This window comes from Acomys russatus, chromosome 12 (assembly GCF_903995435.1).
Source record: "Acomys russatus chromosome 12, mAcoRus1.1, whole genome shotgun sequence".
In the NCBI taxonomy this organism is placed as follows: Eukaryota; Metazoa; Chordata; class Mammalia; order Rodentia; family Muridae; genus Acomys; species Acomys russatus.
Window position 1 is genome coordinate 39,066,251 of NC_067148.1, and position 20,674 is coordinate 39,086,924.

The 20,674-nt window shown below is 44.4% G+C and overlaps 1 protein-coding gene across 4 annotated transcripts in view; it reads right to left on the minus strand.

Moving 5' to 3' along the window:
- Nucleotides 1-2,511: 2,511 nt before the first annotated feature.
- Nucleotides 2,512-20,674, minus strand: part of Usp40 (ubiquitin specific peptidase 40) — an 81,717-nt gene continuing 63,554 nt past the window's right edge. For 3 of the 4 annotated variants that reach the window (XM_051154279.1, XM_051154280.1, XM_051154281.1), the window contains 10 exons: nucleotides 20,174-20,238; nucleotides 18,001-18,075; nucleotides 15,056-15,179; nucleotides 12,367-12,461; nucleotides 10,128-10,246; nucleotides 9,411-9,476; nucleotides 7,863-8,073; nucleotides 7,642-7,737; nucleotides 6,349-6,443; nucleotides 2,512-3,805 (listed from right to left, as the gene is read on the minus strand). In XM_051154279.1, the coding sequence (XP_051010236.1) occupies nucleotides 3,694-3,805; nucleotides 6,349-6,443; nucleotides 7,642-7,737; nucleotides 7,863-8,073; nucleotides 9,411-9,476; nucleotides 10,128-10,246; nucleotides 12,367-12,461; nucleotides 15,056-15,179; nucleotides 18,001-18,075; nucleotides 20,174-20,238 (1,058 nt within the window). In that variant the 3' untranslated portion in view covers nucleotides 2,512-3,693. Of the gene's footprint in view, nucleotides 3,806-6,348; nucleotides 6,444-7,641; nucleotides 7,738-7,862; nucleotides 8,074-9,410; nucleotides 9,477-10,127; nucleotides 10,247-12,231; nucleotides 12,271-12,366; nucleotides 12,462-15,055; nucleotides 15,180-18,000; nucleotides 18,076-20,173; nucleotides 20,239-20,674 lie in introns of those variants that run through there. The other variant, XM_051154282.1, reaches the window with a different exon arrangement.

Consider the following 20,674-nt stretch of genomic DNA (forward strand, 5'->3'; position numbering starts at 1 on the left):
CAGCTACCTTTGAGAATTCCTTTCCTGGCTGTAGTCATTTTGTAAGGCCCACCGCTGGTTCTCGCTGACGTGCCAAGTGGGCCACATGGAATGTGATGAATGATGTCTGACCTCCCAGCACCCCTGCAGAACTTTCTTACCTGAGCCACATGCTCAGACTGTCCTGTGTACTTCTTTTCTGTGTCCTTTATTGGTCACACTGGGCAATATCATCTCTGCCTCTATTGGTTCTCAGAAGGAGCCTCAGTGGTCCTCACCAGAATGTTCTCTGTGCCTGATAGCCGCTCTGTGGTTCTTCACAGTAGCCCCGCAAAGGCTGCCCACTGCTATATCCTCTTTTTTCATTTTTTTTTTTTTTTTAAAGCAAGCTTGTTCACTTTCCTGGTTTGAAAGTGTCATGAATGTGTTTCCAGGCCTGTTATAATCTATGAGGAAGAAGGAAAGCCCCCTTCTTAGCCCAGGCCTTGGGACACTTGGTTCTCCCCTCTCCTGTCCTCTGGGGCTGTGAGCATGTGGACAGCCCATGTGCTCCTCAGGATGCTACAGGTATCTGCAGTCCAGTCTGGGGCTGACAAGGATGTGGGTTTATACTAGCTCAGTGTTCCTGGGTGCTGGAAACAGCATACGCTACAGGAGAATAAATAGTCAGCTGGGGCAGTCTGGGTCTATCTCCAGTGGCCCAGAGTTCTTATCTCTGTGAGGCCTGGCGTCCCAAGAGGTGTTTGTGAGGACATAGTTCACATTGCTGCTGCCCTGCCACTATCTGCTGGGCAGAATTGGCTCTGAGGCAGCTCCCCAAATCCCATACTACATCTTGTGGGCAGTTTCTAGATGGGGGTAGTCCCAGGCTTTCACTGCCACTGATGTACCCTTTTCCCCACTTTCAGAGATGGCAGCTCTCCACAGGGACTTGTGTAACAGCTGGAAAGGACTTTAGCTCAGCCCTGGCAGGAGGACAGCTGCTGGGTTGTGGTCCTCACCAGAGGGCACAGTGCTGTGCACTCTGCCAGCACCTCCCCACCTGACATGGGAAGGAAGTGCTGAGCTTGGACTTAGGGTAGAGTCTGCAGCAGCCCCAGCTGGGGAGGCAAGGTTGACCTGCCTGTTTGTGCCGCGGACTGACTCCCAGCCTTACCGTCACTGGTAACAGGCACATCTGAGAGCCCTGGCCAGTAGAGTGGAGTATGGAGAGCATATAGTGTAGTCCTGCTATGTTGTGCCCCAGGCCTAGAGTTCCATCCATTGCATATCATATGTGGACCAAATGGGAACAGCTGTCAGTCTTCACCTGGGATTCTATTTCCCACTGAACAGTCAATTTAGACCAGGGATCATTATGCCTGCTCCACTGAAACTCAGTGAGGAGGGACCTGAGAAGGAAAAGCAGCTGAAGGCCACACACTTAAGTCCTTGGTCACCTCTTAAGAAAGCTTCTCTTTTGGGTGAGGAGTGTTTGAAATCAGTGTTGTCAATAAAAAAAGAGGCCCAGTCTGAGTACTAGAGGGACCTGCACTTCAGATGGGATCTGGCCATCATCACCCTGTCCCAAACACCGTACCTGTGACTCCACAGCAGTTCTTCAGAGTCCTGGATCCCGTAGTCCTGTCTAGAGAGGGAGAAAAGGATCCCAGAGGAATCAGAGTAAAGCTTTTGTGCCTGCAGGTGGGGCTAACCTAATCCCTTATATTTATAATTTTAATTTATAGTGACCACCTGGAGCAGATGCCTCTTGTATTGTTATGTACATAGTCTGTATCAGAGAGTTGTAAATAAGTTCTTCGTGTATAATAAAAGCCGGTTTTTGATCTTGCACCATCAGCGGTCCTGTCCTCATTCCTGTGCCTGACAGTTGCTAGCTGCTCTGAAGATAGGCTGACTTGGCTGTAAAACAAAACGAGAGCCATGGTATTCTGAAGGGCTGCTGGATGGGTAGTCCAGCCAGCACAGCTCTGGGTTAGTCACTTGCAACAACAAAGAAGTCAGCCCATGCAGAAGTCTCAACTGGTGGACTGCGTCTGCCATTCATGCCATTCATCTTACCTTCATGCATGACTTGCTAAACTTAAGGAGCGAGCTGCTCATGCAGGCAGTGTGAAGATTCTGCCACTGTTGAGTCCCTCATAGTTAAATCTGATCTAGAGGGATGCTAGCAGCTACGAAACCAGTTTTGGACTGTCAGGAAATCCTTTGTACCCACTGCCCTAGCCAGATCCTATTCCTCAGAATAGTAAACAGCAGAGTGACAGCCAGTTTCTTGCAACACTTTCCCAGGACTTTACATTTACTTCAAGCCAAAATATGCTTATTTCTAAAGCATTGTTTCTAATATGAGCCATGTTTGTTGAGTGTCTAAAGTATGCTTGGAGAAAAGGCCATACAAGTTCCCTTCAAAGCAGCAGAACATAAAGCAGTCAGTGCATAACATAACTGAAAACTGCAACTTTAAAAATGGTTTTTTATTATTTTTTCTTTAATAAAATCTTAGTGTTTTCTCTCCTCCCCATTTGGCCTATTTATCCCCCAATTAAAAACAAAACAAAACAAATACAAAAGCCTGTCAATAGGCTTGGGCTGCAGCCAGCACTTGAGGCATGTCTTTTGGCTCCTCCAGGTATGTAAGGGGTCAGGGATCTGGCTCCCTCAAAGCAGAATGTCTGAACTAGTACATCAACACTGTATTGTCAGAAGCTGGGGTGAACGGACAATCTAAGGAACTGTGTCAGTTACAGTAGAAGAAACAGTAGCCAGTACCCAGGGGACTGAGTTGTGGTCAAGTAATGCTTCCTGTTTGGGTCTCCCAGAACCCCTTGGTGTATAGTTACAAGGATGTGGCCTAAAGGTCACTAGTCCAACGTCTTATGATAAAAATGTTTCGAGAGAATAGGTCACCTAACATGACACTGACTCTGGCAAATGGTTTGGGAAGACAAAGGGAGAACAGGATTACCTGTTGAGTGTCAGCCCCACAGAGAAGCCATCATAGCTACACCAGAATGTGAGAAGCATTTAGCCTGCAGGGCCAGCTGAAGCCCAGGCCAGAGGTACTTTTTCCCTTTCTAGTGTCACCTCAGTTTGGTTACATGAAGACATGTAAGAACTGATGGGAAACTGAAACCCTGACAACAACTCCTAGTGCTGTCATAGACCTATGTCAGCCCAGGGTCCCAAACCTGACAGCTCAGTAATAGATGCTGTTGTGATAGCGTATTGGTTACAGTGCATATACAAACTCTCTTAAATCAGCTAGTTCTCCATGCTGACTGAGAAGGAAAAGGCCCCAGTTTGTCCAGGACAACTGGGCGCCTGGGTTTGTTTTGGCAGGCTTCTGGGATGGCCCTGCCTCTTGCCAGCTGTAGGTGAGGTCTTACCTATTAGGTTTATTCACTTTGAACAACTTGTCATTGTCCAGGAGTACAGTGGAAAGAGACCACTGGGGCCAGGCGTGGAAGGTCTGTTGTGGTTGGCACAGTGTCTAGGTCTGGGCCAGCCTCTGTGGCTGCTGTGTCACAGAGCTGATGGTCAAGTGCACTTGTTTGGCCTGAGAAGTGTAATCCCTTTGCCTGTCACAAAGCTTAAGACTTGAAATCACTGGCTAGGGACACAACCAGCTTGTTCACCATAAACCTGCAAGGTGGCTGTCACGGAACTGGCAGAACGGCTCTATGTGGTGCACAGTACATACTGCTGCAGGGGCTATCTGAAGCTCGCAACACGGATGGACAGAGAAGCTTCTGGTCCTCGGGGCCGAGTGGATATCTCTGCATTGGAGAACACATCACTGCTTTGTGCACGTAGGGCTTCTCGGCTGTGGGAGACAGAGGGTGTCACTGATAAACAGTCATGGGTGAGAGACTTAGTTGTTGTTTTGGTTTAAGATTTACTTTTATGAGCATTTGGCCTACATACCTGCTACCTGTGGAGGTCAGAAGAGGGCATTGGATTTCCTGGAACAGGATTTGTGAACCACCCTGTGGGTGCTGGGAACTGAAGCTAGGTCCTCTGCAAAAGCCATCTCTCCAGCCCCTGTGCTGAGGGTGCTTAGAATGGTTTCCAAATGATTTCCAGTTACTAGGCTCAAGGTAGACTAGGGTTTGTGAGTTGGACAGGTGTTTTCAAACTGCCCACTTGAGGGCCCCAGTTCACCGTATGCTATCCCTATCAGAAGGCAGTTCCCCACATCCTGGCGATACATTGTTACAGACTGCAGTGCACAATCATCTCACAGCAGAGTGACGTTCTCTCCTTCACATTTTAAACTGAAAGTTAGTGTTCACAGTGCACCCAAATCACACCCACTCACCTATCTGACAGTTTAACCAGCTCCCCTTTGCTCCCTCACTCCCTGTTCCCAGGGAACCACTACTCTCGCCACTTAGCGGACTAGTCTTCACTGTGATTTCCAAACACACAATCGGTACTGTGGCTGCAGGGTCTGGCATTCACACTGCACAGTGCCGTCTGCAGATGACTTCTATGAGACTTGTGCTAAGGCTGTGCTCAGGCCACTGTGCAGTTTCTGATGTGTCTGTGCTAAAAGCGAGTTTCTGAGGGTGCTGCTGGGTGACAGGTGTGTGTTTCCCAGTACTAAGAAGCACCTCCAAAGTGTTGTTACAGTTTATACCTTCCAGCGGTGTCACTGACCCAGGGGCTGCCATCTCACCAGGGTGGCATCATTTCAGCAATACTAATAGATGTGCAGTGGTATGAACTGATATCTTGTTGATGGGTGAACTTGGCTGAGCATTTCCTGTATGCTGACAAGCTGTCTATACTTTTCTTCTGTGAATTGTCTGCTCATAGTTTTTAACCTATGTATTTTTATTAGCTTGCTGGCTTTTGTTAGCAGGCATATTTAGACCATTCGCCACAATTTTTGACTCAGCCATTGCACTTAGACATGCTCTATAGATAAACAACTATCACATATGTAGAGGAATGTAAATTCAGATCATAGCTGATCTGGCAAGAGATCACATCCAAAGATCTAGGTCTATGATCCAGCTGGAATATAAGCATGACTTTAAAAGCTAGGTGTGGTGGCACATACCTTTAATCCTAGCACTTGGAAGGCAGAGGCAGGTGGATCGGTGAGTTAGAGGCCAGCTTGGTCTCTACAAAATGGATCCAGGATAGCCAAGGCTACACAGAGAAACCCTGTCTTAAAAAATCCACAAAACAATAAACCCAAACAACAACAACAACAACAAGCATGTCTTTAATCCAGGAGACAGAGGCAAGCAGATCTGAGTTCAAGGCAAGCCTGATATACAGCAAGTGTCAGGTAAAGAAAAGCTTAGATCCAGGCATTTTCAATCCCCAGTTTGTAGAAGAAAGCACCCATGTTTCAAAGTGATGTCTAATTGAGTGGCAGAAAATGTGACAAATCAGACAAGATTTGACAGAATAGATATACCCGACTCTTACAAGAAGAGAGAGGAAAGGGAAGCTACTTAAAAGGCAGTTTTTCAGAGAGAGGAGGCAGTTTTACCGGGACAGTAATAGTGAGATGGTTTGCAGAGACAGAACTCAGGTGAAGACAGAATGAACCAGAAAATGAGAAGAAGCCAGACGATTAGAGCAGATTGCTGAGTTAGACTGAGGCCAAGCAGTGCAATTCCAGGCTGAGAGAGAAGCAGATTAAATAAGTCAGCTAGAGGAAGAGTCTGAGCCAGAACAGCTGAGTTGAACCAGGCAGCCCAGGGCTCAGAAAGAACAAGTAAGGGTGAGCTTATTAAGCTGTAAGTCTCAGAGGCTGAAAACATTCTAGGCCTAAGTTAGATTGTACAGAAGCTAGAAGCTTCCAAGACTAGACCTAGTTTAGCAGAGGGAGACAGCCTCTCAGATAATGATTAGCCAGGAGAATCTGTCTACTTTGTACACACAGGGCAGCAGAGTTGCATGCTCCCACAGTTTGTGACAGGCTGTCAGTGAAGAAGGGTGAACATGCTCTCTGAGAAGGTGTGCAGGTGACAATGATGCTGGTCCCTTAGGAAGGTGAGCTCACAATGAGCCCCTTTGGTGGCTTTTGAATCTGGAAGCCTATTTTAACATTAAGTATCAAAAACTAAGGCGGGAGAAAGTGGGAAGCAGTGTAGGCTGGTGAAGACACACCTACTCGAGTAGCATACACATGGGAGGTGCCCGGCTGACTAGGACGGGACAGCAGCAATACCAATTCACAGTGTCCCAGTTCTTCACAAGGAGAAGAAGGTAGGGCTGACCTGGAACACTGCTGGGTTCCTGCAGGGCCCTGCACAAGTTCAGATGAGATGGCTGAAAGGGTAGTAAGAATGTCAGCTCTTCATCCCTGGTGGCCTTGAGTGAGACATGGCCAAGCCTCAGACCTACCTTTTCTTTTTTCCCAGAGCCAGCTGCTTCTGGTTTTCCTTTCCAATGTCATCTCTGATTGTGCTGAAATCATCATCATCATCAATCAGGAGATTCTACATTTCAAAACAATAAAGACCAAGATTTTTAGTCTGGCCTACATTTAGAACAGACTCAAATAAACTATCCAAATTCAAAAAAGAAGATACTCAACTTAACTCATTGTTGAAAAATTTTAGATTTTTTTCAGTCAGTATTTGTATGTGTGTGTATGGGGGGGCATGTGCATAAAATGTGCATACCATAGTATATGTGTGGAGACCATAAAACTAATTCTGTGCAGTATGCTCTATCCTTCCTATGGCTGGAGGATGGCTCAGCAGGTAAGAGTACTTGCTGCTCAAGTACATGTCTGCTCATGCTTACAACCTCTGCACTGTGAGGGGCGAAGACAGCAGGACTACCAGGGCTTGTTGGCCACAAGCCTAGTTCCAGCGTCAGTGAGATGAAGTGTAAAGTGATAAAGCAGGACACCCTCTGCCTCTGGCCTCTGTGCATGCACAGGTGTTCATACACGCACGCACGCACGCGCGAATAAAAATAACCCTGCTTTTAAAGTCCAGTCTGACCTGAAACTTACAATGCTCCTTCCTCCAGCTCCTAAGTGCTGAGATATATGCCACCATGCCTGGCTGTTTGCTAGTATTTTATTTTATTTTTAGACTTAGAATTTTATGTTTTTTGGGTGTGATGTTCGTATTACCTGTTAACTTGAATCACCTGGGAGAGAGGAATGCCTGTGGGAGATGACCTTGATTGCCTTAACTGAGATGGGAAGACCTGCTTACTGAGTGGTGGTGGTGTTATCTGGACATAGGATTCTGGACTGTGATGGAGATGAGCAGCAAGCACGAACCTCACCACTACTTCCTGACGTTGTGGATGTGACAAGGTTTCTCAAGCTCCTGTCACTGTGACTTCCCCAGTGTGACGGGCTGAAACTCAGAATGGTGAGCTACAATAAACCCATCTCCCTTAAGTTGCTTTTGTCAGGGTGTTTCATCAGAGTGATGAGAGAAGAAACTAGAGCAATGGTCATAAGCCAAGTCTGCCTAAGTCCTTTTTAGTCCTCCTGAAAACTGTTCTTGGCAGTGCTGGACCCAAGGCTCTCCTTTCTCACACAATGAATTATTGGTCTTTCTCTCTTTCCCATTCATTCTCTGAAACAATCTGTGTAAAATGAGATTATCTGGTAAGCTTTTCTAAAAAATATTTCATCTTTTGTTTGAAAATAATAAATTACTTTTAACCTACCTTAATGCCAATAGTGTCTCCATCTTTCAAGTAATATGGTCCTCCTTGCAAAGTATCTTGGTTTTTCTTCTTTTTCCTTTTGGCAACTTGCTGATTCTATTGGAAAATCAAATATTAATAAAATTCAATTTGAAAATTTCAGTGGACTCTGCCACTGTGAAAAACTATCATTCTAATGTCAGGTCAATCAGCTCTGCTTTCTCTGAGAAAGCCCAACTCACCCAGCTCGATATTGGAAGCCACTCAAACTTTTCAGGAAAATATTTGGCAATTTCAATTTTTTCCACAGGAAGAGAATAGAAATCAGCCACTCTCTGCCTCAAGGAGCCAGCAGTCCATCCTCTGGTGGTGTCCCATGCCAGGTCCATTGCCAGGGTGTAGGCCCTCTCGCCAGGGATGCGTAGCTGTGTCCTCAGCAGCACATCCTGGGGGCTACAGAGAGCAAAGCGGGCACCGGGCAAAAACATAGAAAAGATGAATGCTGCATAGTGTGAGGGGCAAAGCTTTCCCGACCCTTCTCCAGTTCCTAAATGCTGCTCAGATGGAGGTGGGGACCCCAGCCCAAGCCTGCAGTGGAGGTCCTGCAGCAGCATGAAAGGGGCACATGGAGACACACTTGGGTGGCTCAAGGCTATTGCTATTGTGAGAGACATTGCTTACAATTTAATATTATGCAGAGTCCACACACTAAAAGGGTTCAAGCCAATCAGATTGTTCAGAAACTCCTAGAAAACTATGTAAAATATACAGAACACCAACAATGCTCATAAAATACAGATTTACAAGTCTATTGGGAAAAGGAACAGTCTTACTAGCAATCACAACACTAGAAAAGTTGTGAACAAGAGGACCTGTTTTCATTTGCCATTCAGGAAGCATCTAAATGATAAATATTCAGTGTGGGTTTGAGGGCAAAATCAATACTCATGAGCTCCACATCTGGAATCAGAAACCATGATGAGCTCACTTTCAAGGAGACAGAAGCATTTAAAAGATCCAGAGTGTCCACACAAGTTGGTCCCTGATCTCCCTGTCTACAATTGTGCTCTTAGAAAGACACTGGGGATGAGTGAAGGTCAGGCCTTGATAGAAGAGTACTTTTTCAGGACAGGCTGACAGTAAGAGCAATCTCACTGAAATGAGAGGGAAGGCAAGCACTCACTAATACTGACATAGGTCATATAAACAGTTTCCCATGTGCAAAAACCACAAGATGCTTTGATTATGGATGATTTGGGAGTGCTTCTTTAGTCTATAAATAATTACTACATCACAGATACTATTGCTGGACTTGGGGCTGCAGCACTGAACCATGAACACAGGGTTTGCTCTCAGAGCACTTTAGACAGACACGATACCTGCCAATGCATCAGTCGTGGGTGCACACTGGGAAGAAGGCAGTACAAGGGCAGATGGGTGCCACTATAAATCACGTGCTCTAGGGAGGGCTGTGGGTGTGCAGCTGATCTCTCAGGTTGTTAAGGGCTCAGTAACTCCTTCAGAAGGACAGAAAAACTAAGACTCACTGCTGTTATACCAGAGTGAGTTATAGGAAAGCCACACAGATCTCTAGAATACAATCGAGTTTGTTTGTTTGAGGCAGGTTCCTGCTAAATAGCCCAGGCTGGTCTTGGACTTACGGTGCTCCTCCTGCTGCAGTCACACCCAGAGTTGTGGGGACTATTTAGCAGAAACACCACACTTCTGAACAGTGCCTAATTTTCAGGGAAACCATCATCCTGTGGGACATGTGCAGCAGGATTCCTTACCCCAAGTCCTCTTCTTTTTGAAGGAGCTCTAGGCAGAGCTCTGTCCTCCGGCCCAGTCTGTACTCCCTGGGAATTGAAACAGCAACTGAGTAAGTCATTAAGTTTTCTCCAACCCCAACCCCCAACTCTAAGCATTTTCCTTGAGAAAGGGGGTGCTTTCTGAGTGTTTAAGCCAAGTACTCAGGCTCTCAGAAAAGGAGAACATCGACAACACTGCTGTGGTTACCACAGACACGTCTGTGAAGATGGCAGCTCTCTGGCCACTGTTGGTTTGGTTGCTTTTTGGTTGATAGTCAGACAGACATGAAAAAACATGCTAGGGCTGCCTTTGCCAAAGGAATCTGAAAGTAAATCCAATGCCCAAACATGCCCATTAAGAGTTCTGGAGGTGGAGCTGCTGGCCACACATGAGTCCCGGATATCAGAGAGTTTACTCTAACTCCGACACCACTCTGAAGTCCTTTAAGCTATAATCATGTGGTCGCTAGAGCACAGAGAACATGCACAATGCTACGTCTGATCTTAGCATGGAGGCTGAGGTCACAGGGTTAACTTGGGACTTGGGACAAAAACTAGCTTATCTAACTGATAAGTTCCTAGGGACGGGTTTTCAGGGATAATCTGACTCATGGAACTGCTTCCCTCTTAGGCCCATCTTGCTCTCTCGCCCCTACAGGGGCAGCAGAAGGGTGGCCAGGAGTCCACTGAGACACTTACTTGAGCTGCCTCCAGTCAGTGCGTAAGAGCCTATTGGGACGCTTGCTCTCCACTGTCCAGACTCTAAGCAGGGCTGTAGACCGGACAGCAAGCTTCGAAACAGAAGGCAAGGCCATGGCCTAGAAAAATAAACAGACATTTTGCCACTGCTTTTAAAATAACTCAAAAGCATCTGAATGAAACACTACATAACCCTGAGGTACGAGCACATCAGTATCAGAGTGTCAATAAATCTATTAGAAACCACAGGAGAGCTGGCTGTGGTAGGACATACCCACACCCACAACACTTGGGAGGTGGAGGCAGGAGGATTAGGAGTTCAAAATCATCCTTAGCTACATGTTTGTGTTCCAGGCCAGCCTGGGGCACATCAGATCCCTTCTCAAAAAGCCAAAACATTACAGAAATATCTGTCTTAACTGAAGCATGTCCTGGTAATTTTCATATTCTTTTCCACTGAAACAGACCAGGAAAATGAACTTTTTATTTCTAAAACCAAGTTAAAAAAAAAAACAAAACAACTCTTTATTTTATTATTTTTAAAATTTGAGACAGGATCCTGCTCTGCAGTCCATTTTGGATAATCCTTCTGCTGAATGTCTTAGGTACTGTAATTATAGGTGTGTACCAGAGCTCATGGCTGAAAAAAATTTTCTGTTTGTTTGGTATTTTTTTTGGTATTTTGAGACAGGGTCTCTTTATGTAGTTCTGGCTGCCCTGGCACTCACTATATAGAGCAGGCTGGCCTTAAACTCACAGAGATCCATCTGCCTCTGCCTCTGCCTCCCAAGTGCTGGGATTAAAGGTGTGTACTATTACACTCACACTGAAAATTTTCTTAATTATTTTTTTTTTTTTTTTTTTTTTTTGGTTTTTCGAGACAGGGTTAATTATCTTTTTTGGGGGGGTGGGAGGAGGGGCTTTCGAGACAGGGTTTCTCTGTGTTATCTTGGTTGTCCTAGACTCGCTTCGTAGACCAGGCTGGCCTCGAACTCACAGTGATCTGCGTGCCTCTGCCTCCAGAGTGCTAGGATTAAAGGCGTACCCCACCACGCCTGGCCTTTTTAATTATCTTTTGTTTGTTTGTTTGTTTGTTTTGGTTTTTTGAGACAGGGTTTCTCTGTGTAGCCTTGGCCATCCTGGACTCACTTTGTAGACCAGGCTGGCCTCGAACTCACAGCGATCCGCCTGCCTCCCGAGTGCTGGGATTAAAGGCGTGCGCCACCATGCCTGGCTTAATTATCTTTTTACAAAGCCACTTAAGCACCATTTCTATGTGGGTATGACTCACACACGCGAAGCCTGCTTGGATAAAGCAAGGGCTCATCTTCAGCTTGGATCTACATGAATACAAGTCTGCAAACACATCTGCTCTCCAGTGACAGGATTTTTGGTTTTGAAATATTTAAAAGACTTTGGCCTCAAAAGGGAAGGTCCAAACACTTGCTCTATTCCATAGGGGCAGGTAGCTTTAAGCAAGTTTTATACTGAGGATGGAGCATGGGAAGCAGCTTTTGTCCATCAATTTTTCACCTAAAAAATGGCTATCTTTTATCTTTCAACTGAGTACAAGGAATAGAAAGGTCTTCCCATTTGTTTTCATGGAAAGGGAGCCAGTGTCTTTCTCAAGTAGGGTTATTTCATTCACTGAGGGCACAAAAGATGGCCACTGCAGGTCTTGTTTCTGGTCCCTTTAGTAACGGTACAAGACACCATTTCATCACTGTGTGCTGTGTATCACCCAGCCTTCCTATTTGCATGGTGAGAACGTGATACACCAGACAACAAAATGTCCAGGTGAGCATCCCAATACAGAGAACTCTCAGCTGACCAAGGGAAGCCCATACAACACAGCTTGGAACTAATGACATTTAGCAAGTGGATCACAATGTATAACAATATAAATGAAGAGCTAACGGAATGCTTTACAGATGGTCAAGAAGCCATGTTTCCCTAGAAAGTCAAAACGAACATAAGCCACAAGCCTCTGAGGACAGATTCAAACACAAGCACAGCACACCTGGGGAACCAGGTGGGTGGAAACCACCAGGGCAACAGATTCCACAGTGCCTATGCTGAATGTGGGCTGCCTGCTGGTACTTACCCCTGACCATGGCATATAAGACATGCCATATCAGAACAGACTGTAATTGGGGGAAGAGGAAATAGAAGAATATATTAATATCTCCCTGGAAGAAGGCATATCAACATCAATGTATACTGCAGGAAGGGGCCTGACCTGTGACTTCAGTTCCACCAATGTGGCCTCTTCTGAGATCTCCACATCTCCCAAGTAGATGAGAGAAACTTCTGCAGGCTCAGGGCCAGGAGCACCTTCAAAAGGACAGAGATGCATGTCTGGGAAGAATCTGAGCATACTTCATGTTTCTGAAGTACTCTGCCATACTCTCAGACTGTGAACAGGTTCAGTAAATTGCTGTCTGATCCTCTAGGCTGAGTCCTTTGCATCTGCTCAGCAGCCAGGGGGTCTGATGGCTCACTCATGCTAGCTCCTTGCCAGCTGCTTCCCTATTCCTCCCTGCCTCACAGAAGACTGTTGACAGGATTCTCTGTGTTGTTCTTTCTCAGAATACTTACTTGCATGTTTCAGTTTTCTGTGTGTTGTCTGCAACATATTTTAGAGCAGGCTTTTCAAGATGAGGCAGGCACTCACGGTGTTTGTCTACCAGTGTCTGCTGTGGTAGACTCTATATGGTGAAGGCTCAGTACATGTTCATGGAATGAGGCAAATTTTAACAAGAGGATATATGTATGCTTAAAAATAAAATCAGAACAAAAGACACCACCTTGATGGTGGCACATGCCTGTAATCCAGGACTTGGAGGCAGGCCCAGGAAGATCACTGATATCTGGGTCATTCTGACCTACAGTCTGGGTCAGTCAGGGATAGACAGCAAGATCCTGTCTCAAGAAAGGTAAGCTTGGTGGCTGGTGAAGAGGCACAGCAGAAAAAGTTGCTTTTCTGTAAAAGACTGGTGTTTCCAAGTCCATGTAAAGGCAGAAAGAGGGAATCACCTCCATTAAGTTCTCCTACAACTTCCACATATGACCCATGCACGCATGCGCACGTGCACACACACGCGCATGTGCACACATACACACACACATTAAAAAATACGAAGGGGGGAACATGTCAAGTGTCATCTCATGGAAAACAATATAAACACAACTAAAATTTAAGTTCAGGATATCCACATTCATTTTTGTTTTAATTATATTACTTTGATTACTTGGAACACTCTGCTAACACATAGTAAGAAATTATAGGTTGATTCTACATAATTAAATGAAGAAATTATTTGCCTGCATGGCTTTTTGTTAAGTTTTTGTTTTTAGAGACTAGGTCTTTCTCTGTAACCCCTGGCTGGCCTTCTTAATCTTCCTGCTTCAGTCCCGAGAATGGGGAGTACAAATGCATCCTATCATTTGCAGTTTACCAGTGGTTTTTCTGGCCCCAAAAACCACTTTCAGAAAATCTAAAGTATACTACTCAAGGTGAGCCTTTCTCTTTACTTTTGAGGAGAAACAGGTTAAACATGCGTTTTAAACCTGTCCCTTCTCTGTACGTCATGATTTCTATCATCTAAATATCTTTAGAACTAATGACAATGAACTAATATAAACAGAATAATTCTCTGAAAATGTTCCAGCTGACAGTCAGGAGAGAAGAATTTGACTTATTTACATTAACTTTATCGTGGATTTTTTTTTTTTTTTAAGATTATATGAGGTTTATTAAGTGAGTATGGGGGAGGAGGAAAGGGGAGAGAGGTACGGGGTGAGAGAGACAGAGAGGAAGAGAGAAAGGAGAGAGGTGAGAGAGTAAGTGGGCCACTGCCCAGGGTTGTTGAGAGCTGCTACATAAAAGGTCTTTGAAAAAGTACCAGGTATTAGGAATACTCCAGATCTCCATGCTAGTTCTTTTCTTTGGCCTTGTATGGGAAGAGGGAAACTCAACTGAGAAAAATGTCTCCATCAGACTGCCTGTAGGCAAACCTGTGGGACACTTTCTTGATTGATGTGGGAGAGCCCAGGCCACTGTGGGTAGTGCCACCACTGGGCAGATGGTTCTGTAAGCAGTTAGCTGACTGGGAGCCTGAGAAGCCAGTCAGTGAGCAGCACTCCTCCATGGTCTCTGCTTCAGTTCCTGCCTCCAGGTTCCTGCTAAAGTTCCTATCTTGAGTTCCCACAGTGAGGGACAGTCATGTAAATAGGAGGCTTATTTATCCTTCCTCCCCAAATTACTTTTGGTCATAGTATTTTATCATGACTAGGGCAATTGCTAAGATCACTGCATTTCACAGAGCTTACAAAGCACTGTTTAAGAATGGATATTAGTATGGAATGGCTTGTTAAAGGAACGACTAGGTTTTCATTTTCAATGTGCCATATACATATATATACACACACACATACATTTATATATATATGTATATACATATATACGCATGTATGTATGCATGTATGTATGTATGTACGTACGTATGTATGTACGTATGTATGTACATGCCTGCAAGTAGTCTGTGCACTATACATATGCAGTGTTCAAGGAGACAAGAAACAGATATCAGATGCTCTGGAAGAGGAGTTACAGATGGTTGTGAGCCACCATGTGTGTACTGGGAACTGAACTCTGGTTCTCTAGAGGAGTAACAAGTGCTCTTAACTGCTAAGGCACTGCTCCAGCCCCTCAAGCTAGCATTTTTGTTTTGTTTTTGTTTTTCGAGACAGGGTTTCTCTGTAGCCCTAGCTATCCAGGACTCGCTTTTGTAGACCAGGCTGGCCTCGAACTCATACAAATCCTCCTGCCTCTGCCTCCTGATTAAAGGTGTGTGCCACCACGCCCGGCCTCAACCTGGCATTTCTGGTGTGAGCATTGCAGCTGACTCTCAGAGCACTGTCCTTACCTTGGGTGGGAGCAGCTCCGCAGCTGCTATGTTGAGAAGAGGGATGGTTAGAGTGGTCCCGACTCTCACAGTGCCCTGACAGCCTTGCAGGCTGGTACCACCAGATGGGCACCTTCAGGAAGCCCTGGAGAAGAAAGCATTTAAAGACTGAGTCTTTACTTTCTCATCTATAGTTAAAGATAGTTGTGAACTGCCTGCTGTTGGTACTGGGAACCGGACTTGGGTCCTCTGTAAAAGCAGTACATGCTGGCTGAGCCATCTCTCCAGCCCTCATATGCACACTTTCTACAGTGTTCTTTGAGAAGAGACTGCTGGCTAAATAAATTATAGTCTGGAGATGTAGTTCAGTGGTAGAGAGATTAGCACATTCAAGGTTCTCACTTCTATGCCCAGCATACCCAAGTATCTCCATACAGTGGACTACCATGCAATTGCTAATAGAATGAGGTAACTTCACATGTACTGATAAAGCACACACTTATAATATATGAATAAAAAAAAGGTCAAAGTTAGGCATGGTGGCTCATGGCTGTAGTCCCAGTACCTAGGAAGCTGAGGCAGGAGAGCTGCCATTAATTCAGTTAGCCTGGGCTATGCATAAACTATGGTATATAGCATATAATCATTTGTGCAAATGTAAAAAAGCACATGCATACACATGTACGTATAAGAAACATACCTGAGTGTATGCACAGCAAAATGTAAACTGTAGGAGGCTACAGAAAAAACTAGATGCTCATATGGAGGACTGAAGTGGTGAGGGTTGGGGAGAGGAGATATTCCACCTTTTCCTGGCCCAAAATTTTAGGTATTTGGAATTTTCTATTATGTATATTACCCATTCAAACATTAACTTTAAAGATCATTGTTCAGAGTCCAATAAGAATCTATGAAATTATAAAAAAAAGCAGTTTGGATACGTGATCCTCAAGATATGGTAAGTGAATCCAAACACAGAACAGGAGTTTAAGACAATGAAGCGCTGTGGCCCTTCAGTGGCGAGCATAAAGACCAAGCGTCCTCACTCACTCACAGTTTACAAACATGTACGCTGTGAGCCCCCTTCCCCTCCTCCCTTTTTTCTTTGTATTTGAGACAGGTCCTCCCTATCCTCCTGTCTCAACTTCACTGAATTGTCAGGCTTGGTTACGGAACACTTTTCTTAGAGGATACACAAGGCAAGTGAAGGGGACGACATGGATGTGACTCCTGCCTTTCATTTTAGAGCTTTATCATTTGACAGGCAGATTTCTTATGCTATCATATGCATTTTTAATAAGTGAATGTCATATATCTGAATATTGGAATTTGGAAACATTTTATCTTCTTGCCTTCTTGCATTATAAATGAATAAATGCTGGCCTCAAAAGCAGTGATGTGCATGGTAGTGCACACCTTTAATCCCAGCACTTGGGAGGCAGGGGCAGGCTGATTTCTGTAAGTTCGAGGCCAGCCAGGTCTACAAAGCAAGTCCAGGACAGCCAAGGCTACACAGAGAAACCCTGTCTTGAAAAAACAAAACAAAACAAAAAACTACCAACGACAACAAAAGAAAAGCAGTGATGTGTAATGCTTGCAAAAACAAAACAGAAAACAAACCATCACAACAGGCTGGGCAGAAGGCTCAGGTTAAAATGCTTGGGGAAAGTAAAACTGGAGTTTGGACCGCAGCACCCATGCAAAGAGACAAGCAAGTGTCCTGCGCATGACACGCTGCCTGGCTAGTCTAGCCGAATTGCCCAGCTTCAAGTTCAGTGCAAGACTATACTTTGGTATACAAGGTGAAAAGGATAAATAATTGATGTTAACTGCTAGCTTCAATATGCATATGGACACACACACCCCCACGTGTGCCCACAAACATACAAACACTCTGCACATGTGCATCACACACCTACACACACAACACATACACACACCTGAGCGCTCGGTAAAGTGAGTCCTTTTCACTTTCTAAGAGGACTGTCATTCATATAATGTGTCAGGAAAACAATTTGGCAATACAAACCAAAAAAGTCTTAAAAACTACGCATGCCTTCTAATTTAACCATTCTACCTTAGAGAATTTAAGTACTAATTGTAAGAACAAAAATGAAGGGCTGGAGAAATGGCTCAGTGCTCTTTCAGGAACCAGTGTTAGCACCCACACAGCAGCTCACAATTGTACCTCCAGTTCCAGGGGATCTGGCCTCTTCTGGCCTCTGTGGGCACCAAGCACACACCATGGTGCACAGGCATACATATAGGCAAATACCCATACACATAAAATAATCTTTAAAAGAGCAAAATTTAAAAACAAGTTGAATTTGTAATACTGGAAATATAAGCAGTTAAACAAAAGTACATTATTACATTGAATGTAATGGTAATCTCTGGACTTTTGATAAGGTAAAAATATTAACTACAAGGCCTGGTGTGGTGGACACGTGTTTTTAATCCCACTACTCAGGTGTCAGAACCTGCTGGGTCTCTGGGTTCAAGGCCAGCCTGGTCTATTATATAAAATATAAAACATTGCTGGGCATGGTGGCACACGCCTTTAATCCCAGCACTCAGGAGGCAGAGGCAGGCAGATCGCTGTGAGGTTGAGGCCAGTCTAGTCTACAAAGTGAGTCCAGGACAGCCAGGCAACACAGAGAAACACTGTCTTGAAAAAAAAAGAAAAAAATATATATAAAACATAAAAAAAGAAGAAATAACATTTCTATATAATTGATTTTATATATAATTTTAACTTAATCATATATACGTTCATATATTATTTTAATTTAATTTTACATATAGCTATTTTAATTTATTTAGAAGTTAGGAAGAAAATCTGCCTGACTGGTAAGATTCTGGCAAAGCTATTTTATGACTGCTTACATTTTCTCATTCCCCATCATCACAGTTATCATAAAACAGTAACTTACTTACAAAATGGCCATTTAGAAACAGCATCTTACCAGAGGAGGAAGTCTTCCTTCGGTTAAAAGCAAAGTATCCCCAGAACATATCATAAGCTCTTTCAGGGTTGCGCCCTGGGAACACATAAATTTTTTTTGTCACCTATGACTTCTGAAAGGAATAAAGAGAGCATTGGCTCTTTTAAAGTCTTCTGCTTCTCTTATCTTCTCTAGAGATAAACAACGAAGCAGACACTAGAACTATGAATCAGGAGCATTAGGTAGTAAGCTATGAGCACAAGCTCTAAGTACTACTAAAGATCTGAGGAAAGAGCGACGGTGATTTGTGGAATGTGAAATTTAAGTGATGCTGGGAAAAAAGGTTGGATTTGGAAAACTAGAAGAATTAAGGACTTTTTGATGAGAGAGAGAGAAAAAACAAAGAACCAAGGCAAAATCAGGGTTGACCTCAGCCTAGTTCAGTTACGAGCTGAGACAGAAGGATCAGAGCAGACAGCAGCAGGTGCAAGCAGAGGAGTAGACACTGGCCTGACATGTGGGACAGAAACAGCCACTGAAGATGGTTAGGCAGCAATGCATGACGTGCTGCAGTAGGAAATGCCTGCCAGGCAGGGAAGCTGTTGAAGTAATTTAGTTAAGAGGAAACAAAAGCTTCAAGTAGCAGTCTGGCAGTAAGCAGAAAGGGGCAAGGAGCGAGTAGAGAGGCCAGTAGGCTCTTGGAGGCTAGGACTAAATCTAGGAAAGAGAAACTCATAGAAGTCTAGGATGGGAAAGAGACTGCAGAGCTTGAAAGGGTCCACAGCTTTGAATGCAATCAATTTGCTTTGAGATGAACTGTTCGATGCTGATTTGAGGACAAATTATGAAGAAAATACGAGGCATGGGGGTGGATGCCTGTAACCCCAGCACTTGGGAAGCAGACAGGAGGAAGTCTGAGGCCAGCCTGGGTATGTAGTAATACCCAGGAAAAACAATAGAGTGAAAAGGCTACCTAATTTTAAGATTTCAGGATTCTCTGAGGCCTGCTTCTTACTTTGTCACCCAACCCCACCAAGACTCAAGAGGGGCTCAGTGGACTTTACTGACTGATAACGGGTGTCCCAGTGGAAGCCCTGTTTGAAATGTTCTACTTGCAGGGTAGGGGCACATGTCTTTAATCCCAGCACTCAGGCGAGGAGGAGAGGGTGGGGGTGGGGGTGCAGAGGCAGGTGGAGCTCTGTGAGTTCAGGGCCAACCTGGTCTACAAAGTGAGTGCAGGACAGCCAGTGCTACACAGATAAAACCTGTCTCAAAAAACCAAACCGAACCAAAACCAAAAGAGAAAAACAAATCAAAAACCAAAATCTACAAAACAAAACATTCTACTGTAAATCACTACTAATTCCTAGACAGACTGCAGGAAGGGACACAGGAGGACTGCGCTGACCACAAGACAGCAGGAGGGCAGGCAGGGGGAGTACTGACCACACTATCTACAATGTCAGAGCTTCAATTGGTCAAGTGCTAAGAATGAGTAAGAATGAGGATACAATTTAAGATCAACTACCAGACTAATTGGACTCCAGCTACCTCGACAGAACCTTTCCTGCTCCTGAACCACTGTGACTAGTTGACAGGGACGCTTACTTACAGGAAAAACTTGAGATTAAAGTATTTGGGGGTTGGCATTTGAGTGTCTTAAAAGCCTGCCATCTTCATGCTATTTGTTACCGGAAATTCTCTCCTTGCTGGTGAAGTACTTCCCAAGCATGTCTGCTTCTCAAAGGGGCTGACCACCCATGTCAGAAATGCTCCTACCTATCCCACACTTGCCATTTAGCAGAAATCCAGATGGAAAGAGTAAACATAAATAGACACATTCATAGATTTTTTTTTTATTCTAAGAAAGAATAAAAGCTTTCTTTAGAATTGCTTCCTATAACAGGAAGATGGAATTGTGTATGAAAATATGAAGTAAGTTTAACCATTTTTAAGGGCAAATGTAAAAACAGATGGATGGCGGGATGGTGGGATGGCTCTGTGGGTAAGGGAGCTTGCCACCCAAGCTAGGTGAACTTGAAACCCACATAAGGTGGAATGGGAGAACTGGCTGCATGAAGTTGTCCTTTGGATTCTACATGTCGACTGTGGCACATGTGGCATGCTCCCTGCTCCCAATCACCCACACAAAATATTAATAAAGTGTTTATAACACGTAGAGAAAGGATCTTACTTCTTCCCACAAAGGCTCGCCAGCTTCATAGCACCAATCCATTTTCCGTAAATGCCACATCTCTCCTAGGAGGGAATTAGCACCAAGATGAAGAGCAATAGTGAAGACACTTTAAGAGTTTTCCAGGGATAACCTTCTACAGACTCCATCCAGTAGTAGATAGTAATTTTTTGTCTGAAAGTTACATCCTCCACAATATGAAAATTATTAAGTTGTTTCTTCAAGAGTAAGCAGACTACCAGGAAGAGACCTGATAGGCTGCGATCTTACAGTGGGGGACAAGGTCCCTTTCTGTTACAGAACCAGGGGAGGGGAATAGAATGAAAGAGGGAGGGAATGGAAAGACAAGTGAGGGATAACAATTGAGATGTAATCTGAATAAATTACTTAAATAAAAAATTAAAAATAAAAAGTTGTTCCTTCAACTGTTTAGCTTGTTTTTCTCCCAATAAGAACTTGTGAATCAAAACCACACACTTACTGGGGATGTAGCCCAAAGGA